Genomic DNA, 9,181 nt, shown 5'->3' on the forward strand with positions numbered 1-9,181 from the left:
AAACTTTGAAGAATGCACAGACTTGAGCAATAGGTTATATTTGTAATTACAACTCCAAGCATTCAAAGCATAATAAGAATAAAGCTGGATGGGTGGGTGCCGCTGGGGTCTGAGCATGTCTGGATCCCCTGCAGAGAATCGAGGGGCTGGCAAGAAGAGAATAAAGGGATGACGCTTATTGACAAATTCGTTCATCTCTTTCGTCACACACTATCTGGTGAAAATGTATTAATACTGTAGTGTGGGTGGGGTTGGAAAGCAAAAACTGGGAAAATCGTCACAGGACTTCGTTCTCATTTGATAGACGCAGCTATTAAGATGAAAAACAGCACTAAAGAGTGCTATTAGGATCACTGTTGATGATCAATAACGGCAATGAACACATCCCTTAAATATGAGCTGGGACTTGTGTGTGCCACGTGTTTCTTCTGTGTAGAAGAGAGTAATGAAACAAATGCATATTTAACAAATAACACAAATATGAAATTATAGTGCAGTTGATATGAAATATAGCATGTTGGAAAGTTTGTGTGGTGTGACAAAAAGTCATGTCTTTACCCTTTACAAATTGATTAGATATTTTTATGCATGTTGTGTAGTGATTTGGGTGTAAACAGAAGCTCAGCTTGGCAAAATATTACACCATAAGCAAAGCTTATTGAGTCAAAGCGGGTGAATGACTGTTGAGAGGATTAACAAATAAATTAATAACTGATAATATTGTAGCCAACGTACACTAAACTGTACTATTATTTATCTTTCCATGTATAATGTAAAAAAACATGTAATTTTACAGACTATTACTGTGTTTTTACAGATTTTTCTCATAATACAGAAAAAACGTCAAATAACAGAAAAAGACTACAAATTTATACGAAAACCATGAAAACTGAAACGTGAATAAAATTTAATTTTTCGCCCCTGCTGCCAGAAAATTTAATTTTTTTTACAGATTTTTTTCCAGTGTATGCTTTATTTTCTGTTCATTTTCTGTGTAAGCTTTTTTGTTTCTCTGTTTTGTATATCACTGTCCTTCTGAAACCTCGTATCTCAATATTTCGTGCTTTTTATTTTTTTGCCATAAATCATTTGTTTATCACTGGGTTTTGCAAATATCTAACCAATGAAAGTATTTAAAAGTGCTGGTCAACTTTGGCAGAACAGAATTTATCCAATGTTTTTTCCATTTCCTAAAAATCAGCGAATTTGGACATCCGAGGTTTTGGAAGGATAGCGGTGACATTTAAAATAATACCCTTATAACATAACCAACTCTATTTTGCCTTTTTGTTTTTTAATTAAATAAATACAAACCACAATGCAAAGCAACTGTACAAAAATTACTTGCATCAGAAAGATGATTGGCTTTTAACTTCCATTACAGTCTCTCTCTCAGTCTCAATTTTTCAGTGAGTGGTCTGTCTATCCTTCCTCGTGCTGTCTTTGACTACTGCACTGCTGTCATGTCAACTTCACAGAAAAAAACACATGCACTCATATACTCAGGTGATACTAGTCACGTTCCACATGCAATCAATGCACACACAAATAGACACACACTGACACCCTCCGTCTGCCAGAGATGATGACACCCGTACAGCCAAATCTCTGAGCTAAAATCTGCCAAATGTCTCTCTCAACAGCTAAAAACAGAATAAACATTCCCTCATTCCTGCTGATCAACATGAAATATTTTAGCCATAGACATAGCATAAGACTTTTAACCAGCAGAAGGGCAGACTAATGTCTGTGCCAAGTTTTCAAAGCTATACACACAAATAAGTAAACGCAAAGAGCTGAAAGTGCAAAGGCCTAATCCACTTCATCGAACAAATTTAACCAGTAGGCTAAACATCTTGGCTTTGAGCTTCACATAAAAAACGTTTGTTTAGACGGTCGAGCTGCAGCTTTGCAGGTGGCAGAGGCACGTGAACTCTCCCCGGTCCACCGTCGAGAGCGATGACGCACTCCATTTAAAAACCGTCTGCCTCACCGCGGGAAGAGTGCAGTGCTTTAAGAATGTGTGATTAGGGCTAAATGAGTGTGTGTGAGCGCGCCCTCGCAAAGTGTGTGACTTTGCATGCGCAATTCATAAACTCTCCAAATGTCTGTGGCACCGGAATCTGCCAAGAATGTGACTCAAACATCTCACATCTCCTCTCACTCCTCTCTGCATTTTGTTCGCTGTTTCACACGCTATTTCGGCCGCGCTGATGTCTCTTTTAATGCGTCTCTTCTGGCTTTTCATTCCCTTTGAAGTCTTACACGTCAACCTCTGCCTCTCCATCATTTATGTGAAGGGATATGTGCGGTTTGTGGTGCTCAAAGCACATTCAAACCACACCCGTAACATTTGAGATGAACACTTGGTTTGTCTGAGTTTGGAGGAGATCCGTGCTGAGAATAACAGCTTAAACCTGGTTTGCTGGTCTTTCAAAGCAAACGACCAGCTGGTTTCATTGCCAGACTATCAGAAATTGCACAAACCATTCAAAAGAACTTAGCTAAGGCTGATTTAAGCTGTCTTTTAACAGCAGGGAAATTTTGGGAGATCTTAAACACCCACACAGATCGGCCACTGATTATTTGTATCATTCATCAACCATTCTTACCGATAATGAGGACCTCATCAAAAGCCGAGCCTTTAACACAAATCAAATAATGAGCTCATTATTCAACAAAGTACTACAGTCCTCGCACCTATAATTAAACACAAAAGACAGAAGAAAAGAGAGAAAAGGGGAGACTGGTGATAGAAGGAAATATAAGATGCTCATGACGTCAAGTGGAGCTGGAGAATGTGAGAAACAAGAGAAAGGTGAGGGAGGGATGAGAGAGATGCCGATGACGACAAACAGAGCGGAAAGACCGAAAGAGATGCGAAAAGAGAGAATGTGTAATGAATCAACTTCAGCAAAGTGGAGCCGTGCTGAAATGCAGGCTAGACAGAGATGTAGGAATATTATGCAAATATTGGTAATATAAACCCACTAAAACACAGCAGGGTAACATCCACACGAGCTGGAAATGGGGATTTGGTGTGTAGGAGTTTGTAATTGTGCATGTAAAAAAGAAAATGTGTTTTTTTTGCTGTTTGTATGTGTCGAAATGTACCATTGACCCTATTTAAATTGACATTTGTTTCCCATGGAGGCGATTGTTATCACTTCAAAGCGGCTCACTGTGATGAGCAATTTCCGGCAAACAAAGTTGCGTCTTCAGTTTCTCACACTATTCCCCCCATTCATTCAGTTTAATGACTCATTCCTGATCTCCGTTAAATTTTCAGCGATCGACAGCCTGCCGTGATATTGACGTTATCGCTACCCCTTGGTTGCCAGCCAATTCATTGTGTCTCATTGTTGAGCGGCATGGCCGACAGTTAATGGGCACGCAGATGGTGGGTGGGATGATGCGAGCATCTCTATTTGCGCAATCCGTCCAATGGGGCGTCAGGATGCACATGTCATACATTGCACGGGTTGATTAATAAAATAATCTCACACATTACAGTTGGCCATTTATTGGTATAACCCAAGATGTAACTTATTGATTCATTGGTTGGTTGACTAGTTAAATGACAAAAATTGTAGTCTGTCAGATGCAAATTTTGCATGGTCAACATCACATTAATCTATTGACTTCAAAATCAGTCTAGGTTTAAGTTTGCATTGGATGATAAATGAAACAGCAGTTGGAGGGTCTAAATAAGATTTCCAGTTTCCATGGAACATTTACAGTGGAATTAAAAGAAAGAGCCCTTGAGCCTCTCAGCGGGACTCACATGTATGTGTGTGTCTATCTGTGTTAAGCACAGCCTGCCTTTGCACATGGTGGGAGACTGAAGCGAGCTTTCGTCATCGAGTTGCTCTTTCAGTGAGAGCCATCTGCTAATCTTTTGTATTTCTTACTAAGAAAGAAAGAAAGAAAGAAAGAAAGAAAGAAAGAAAGAAAGAAAGAAAGAAAGAAAGAAAGAAAGAAAGAAAGAAAGAAAAGAAGCTACATGAAGACAAATGCATTTTATAGATTTCTGAATTCTTTCAAAAAGCAATTTGAAGTCTCTGTTGGAGATCTTTGTGCATACTTTTTCCAATAAAACCATCTTGTGGCATCTATATTCGTACCTCAGGGGAGCGCTTTACTTGCATTGCGTGCTCAATATCTGAGTGTTTAGATTCTGAATGACGGCCAGTGGTTTGCATGGTAACTTGTGTTAGTGAGTGATGTTTTACTTCAAAGAACTCTGCACACAGCAAAAGGGCAAGGGAGTAGTGTATCTGACGTGCTGTTGTCTGTCTGTCTGTCTGTTCTGTGTGCAGGAGAGGTCAGACTGAGAGAGAGAGGAGAAGAGAGGAGAGAGATGCGAGACAGAGAAAGAGAGGAAGAAAAGAGAGGAGAGAAGGAGCGAGAGAGAGAGAGAGAGAGAGAGAGAGAGAGAGAGAGAGAGAGAGAGAGAGAGAGCACATGTGAGATTTTACTGTAAAACCTTGGTTGTTGGATGAACATAGAAAGTACGCCCACACCAAATATGTTTTATAGATAAGCCTTTATTCTTTTGTCATGATTTTTGTCCAGCATTTTGTTTTAAAGAAAACATTCAACAGCTCATTCTTTTACATTCTTACATTCAAGTGAGAATCCATACATTCTGGGTAAAAAGGTATAACTAATGCTTTGGTCATCTAGGAGCGACCTCACAAATATGGTCACTCGAGAGCACCTCAAGGCAGTTTGACCTTACCCGTCCAGCTCATATCTACATAAACAAAAACGTCACGTGAGACATAAATGTGCCAGGGGAACACATAAAACCTGTGGAATAAAGATGGCGATATTATTTGCTTTTGTAATATCTAATGGTAAACATCAGATAGGATATTGCTAGAATTAACAATAAGAACAATAGGAACTGAAAGTAAGGATCTGGCTGCATTATGCAATTTTCTATGATTATTTGACCCCTGGAAATTAAAGGTGAGACAAAAACATATTTTCCGTTTTGTCTGTATTATTACTGAACACATCTTCTGTCTGAGGAGGACATTTTCTGCATTTTTCTTTACACACATGTCCGTTCTTTATCGTCTTTTTCTTACTCTCTACCACCCACATCCTCCCCTGCCTTTCTCTTGTCCTTCTCTCTCTCTCTCTCTCTCTCTCTCTCTCTCTCTTTCTCTTGTCCTCTCTAGCCCTGTCACAGCTTCTTATTGCTCTCCATCTCTTTAGTTAGAAAGAGGAGGAATAGGCAAGGTAAGGAAAGGCAGACTTGGAGAGAAAGACCAGGTGAGGACAGGTTTGAGAGCAGTTCAAAGACGTCCATTATTGCTTCAGCTCCATTGACCAATGGCAGACAATTTTCACAATGTCAACCAATCTGTCACATCTAAGGAGTCCTTCCTTAGTTTTCTATATTGTATACTTTTCAGTTTTACAACAATGCCAATTATTATTTGATTTGTTATATTGAGAATATGAGAAATGGGAATCAGTAGAATATGCCGACATTCAGCTAATTCCGTAAATTTGGAATAATGAACAAGGAAATTTTGGAAAGAAATAGTGAATCAATGTAATAACAAAACATAAATAAGCATTTTCTCACTCATCTGCCTGCCATTGATTGATCTTTCCATGCGCTGGCCATAGAAATATCATTACAACTGACTTGCTCACAGTGACATTCATGGCCAATCAGAACAGTAACAAACATAAGGCCTTTCACAGCGCTATTTACAGCTCCCTCTGCCAACATGTCATATTTACACAAGTGATAATTGCTGTCATAGCTGGTGGGTGATGTAATAACATTTCTTTCGTCTTCTCTCGTGCGTACTCTATCGCTCTTTTCTCTCGCATGCTTTCTCTCTCTCTCTCTGGCTGTTTACAACCATTCAAATTCTTCAATACATTGTGCTTTCCTTTCGTTTCTCTTGCTTTGCCCCTGCATTCCTTTCTTTCTCACATAGCCCTGAATGAATTTGAGACTACAGTTCAGATAAAACCGTACATTCAGTCACTGCACTCAAAACAAAATGGATAGCACTTTGCTCATGATACCATTTGTTAACAACTGAATCATTAACAGTGGTCTAAAATGGATTTAGCCTTGACAGCGTTAAAGTTAGAGGGTGTCGAAGTGACATCACAAGCTATAGTTACAACTATCATAGAAGCACTTAGAGTGACTAAAAAGTTAGAAGCATACAAATATTGTACATAAACCTAAGACGGAAATTCGTATCCTCTGTCTGCACTGACTGACAGAGATGGCTTCGAATATGCACGCCCTCAAAAAAAGAAGGACAGCGTATCAACTTCGCTAACCAAGCCCTATGAACATCTTTCCTGTCCTGCCCAGCATTCCCTTGTTTACCCACTGTATCCTACATCAGTAGTAGTGCCCTCTAGATGCAAAGAACTAGAGGCTCAAACTGAACAGAACAAAGATACAGGTGATGCTGATGGTAAACAGGAATCAAGGCATTGAAGTCAATTTGAGTAAAATCTGACTTTTCCTCCTCCAGAGAGGAGAAAAATGAGGGGGATGAGGGTTCTTGGAGATGGATATATTCAACCAAAGAGGAGATGGGTGCACACAGTCAAGACAAACATGGAGAGCAGCAAGAGGACAGAAGACAAAGAGTGAGAAGAAGAAGAAGAAGAGGAGGGTGGCAGAGAGTCAAATTCAGGGGGGCACTCGAGCTCGAAGCAGCGCAGGGAGGTGATGCCTGCATCTTCGTTGCCATAGTTGGCCCAGTACTCTTCCGGGTCAAGCTTAGGGAGTAGAGCCTCTTCCTCCCCGAGCTCGTACTTTGTGGATGTGGAAGTGATGGAGGGATGTTGAGATTTTCCTGCAGTGAAGGGGTGCGCCTTGGTCTCGGAGCTCTTCTCGAAGATGCCCTTAGAGCTGCTGACGGGCTTATGCTTGGAGAACCACCAGCGGGTCTTGGTGCTGAAGGTGGTGGTGGTGGAGCCGGTGAGGGAGCCAGGGTCGGGAAGTGGGCACAAGGCGAAGTCCATCTCCCTCAGGAAGCGCAGGTCCTGTCCACGACGAGAAGCGGGGGAAGCGCACATCACATCAGAGCTGGATACACGGGCACCTCGGAAGAACTCCCAGAGGGGGCGAGAATCACAGCCGCATGCCCAGGGGTTGTTGTTCAGCCGCAGGAACTCGATGGAGTCGATGTCACGCATGGCCTGACCGGGCAGCTCTGCCAGGGAGTTGTTGAAGAGGAAGAGCATGGTCAGCCTGCCCAGGTCACGGAAAGCACGGCGGTTGACTTGACGGACCCTGTTGTCATGGAGAAGCAACCGGTCAAGGTTCACCAGACCACGAAACACATTCTCGGACAGGGTGCGGATACGGTTGCCGTGAAGGAAGAGCTGGCTGAGGTTGATCAGGTCAGCAAAGAGATCATCCTGGATGAAGTGGAGCTGGTTCTCCTGCAGGTAGAGGAACTGCAGGCTGTAGAGCTTGTGAAAGATGTCATGGGGGAGGGCAGCCAGACGGCAGCGGTGCATGTGGAGGCTCTGGAGCTTCTCCAGGCCACGGAAAGCTCCACCCTCAAGGCGGTGCAGGTGAGGGTTGTCGCCCAGGTCGAGCTCCTCCAGATCACGGAGCTCACTGAATGCACCGGCCTCAATCCAGGTTATGTTGTTGGAGAAGAGCCACAACACCTGAATGGTATGAATTGATGAGAGAAGAGAAGAGAAATGAAAAAGAAATGAAGTAGGATGTAGCGAGAGGTGTAAAACATTGGACATTGGAAAAAAATAAACAATACAATTAGAAGATGTACAGTTGACGTTTCCATACTAAACTACTTATTAGTAGCCTACTCAATCTCATAATTACCTCATAATTATCCTCTCAACTATATTTGTAAATATTAAGATTGTATGTTTATACACATTTACATAATTACACTTTCTCACCTGTGTGCCAAAAGCAAAAGACCCCACTCTCAGTTCAGTGATGCGGTTGTTCTGCAGAAAAACACGCTGGGATTCGTAGGGCATGCCGGTGGGCACGATGGTGAAGTTCTGCGCCTGGCAGCTCACTGTCATGGGGGTCGGGTAACACACGCACCGGTGAGGGCAGTTCTGCGCAGGCACGGGTTTTACCACGACCAGCCAGACAACCAGCCAGAGCGAGAGAGCGCCTGACGGAAAAAGAGTTGCACGTCACATCACCAAGTATTTTGTATTGGCTAAAGCGTCTAAACGGGAGCTGTCCGTACGTTTTAGTGCTGAAACCATTACGGTTCAGTCAACCGACATTCAACAATATTTTGTTATCATAATAGCAAATAAATATAAAAAATGTAACACAACAATGAAATGCAGAACACATGCATTAATAATTTTGAAAAACGATTTACAAACAATTTTCACCGATGTCTACTAGCCATCTTTATCGTTCTCTTCGAATGTAAATTAAGCCTGCAAACTTTAGTTATACGTTTGTAATAAACAAAATATTCATATGTAAACATTTAAATACTAATTTAAAACATCTCAAGCAGCAAAAACGAAAGGCATGCGCAACAAATGTTTATGCGTAAAACCAAGCACATTCTTCACAACCGTAATCATAATTAACATTAAACTACTTCAAAGGCAATCATTTTAAATACCTAAAATACTTAAAACACTTTGCAAACGCAAAAGCCCATCTAATACAGACTCAGACAGAATATGAACAAAGAAGAAGCAAAAACTCACTCTTAAAGTTGTGCGCAAAGGAGCTGCGTTGGCTCCGCGTAAAAGTTGATGTTTCCATTCCGAACCAAAGCCGAGAGCGAGTTAGCCTGAGGAGTTAAGCCACTGATTCCCTGCTATCTCTGCTGATGCTCTGGTTCCCGAGTCGGAGCGACTGAGAGAGTGCCGAATGATGGGTCCCTGGCCCAATATATACTCGAGCGCCGCGTGCGCCTACGGCTGTGGGCACCACGGAATCTCTCCTACGTCACCAGTCGGGTCAAGCCCAAGCGAGGGTGGCAAACGGAAAAGGCGGGGCGGAGAGAGTAGGGGAGGGCTTTCTCGTACCGGTTTGGACCGAGGAAGTCAGACGTCTTAGCTCAGAGTTACGTTATAGGACCACGAACGTGGAGACGTAGTTTGGAAAGGGCGGGGGAGCGCGGGCACGGCGCCCGGTAATGACTGAACGGAGAACAGGCGA

General features: G+C 42.3%; 1 protein-coding gene across 1 annotated transcript; it reads right to left on the bottom strand.

The window, feature by feature from the left end:
- Window positions 1-4,535: 4,535 nt before the first annotated feature.
- rtn4rl2a (reticulon 4 receptor-like 2 a) lies at window positions 4,536-8,892 on the bottom strand. The gene is made up of 3 exons (XM_057332866.1): window positions 8,725-8,892; window positions 7,936-8,162; window positions 4,536-7,677 (listed from the first exon to the last, which is right to left on the bottom strand). Exons 1-3 carry the CDS (start codon window positions 8,780-8,782, stop codon window positions 6,571-6,573), a joined length of 1,392 nt encoding a protein of 463 aa, XP_057188849.1. The 5' UTR covers window positions 8,783-8,892; the 3' UTR covers window positions 4,536-6,570.
- Between the last annotated feature and the right edge of the window lie 289 nt (window positions 8,893-9,181).

Source organism: Triplophysa rosa, linkage group LG4, assembly GCF_024868665.1.
Source record: "Triplophysa rosa linkage group LG4, Trosa_1v2, whole genome shotgun sequence".
NCBI lineage: Eukaryota > Metazoa > Chordata > Actinopteri > Cypriniformes > Nemacheilidae > Triplophysa > Triplophysa rosa.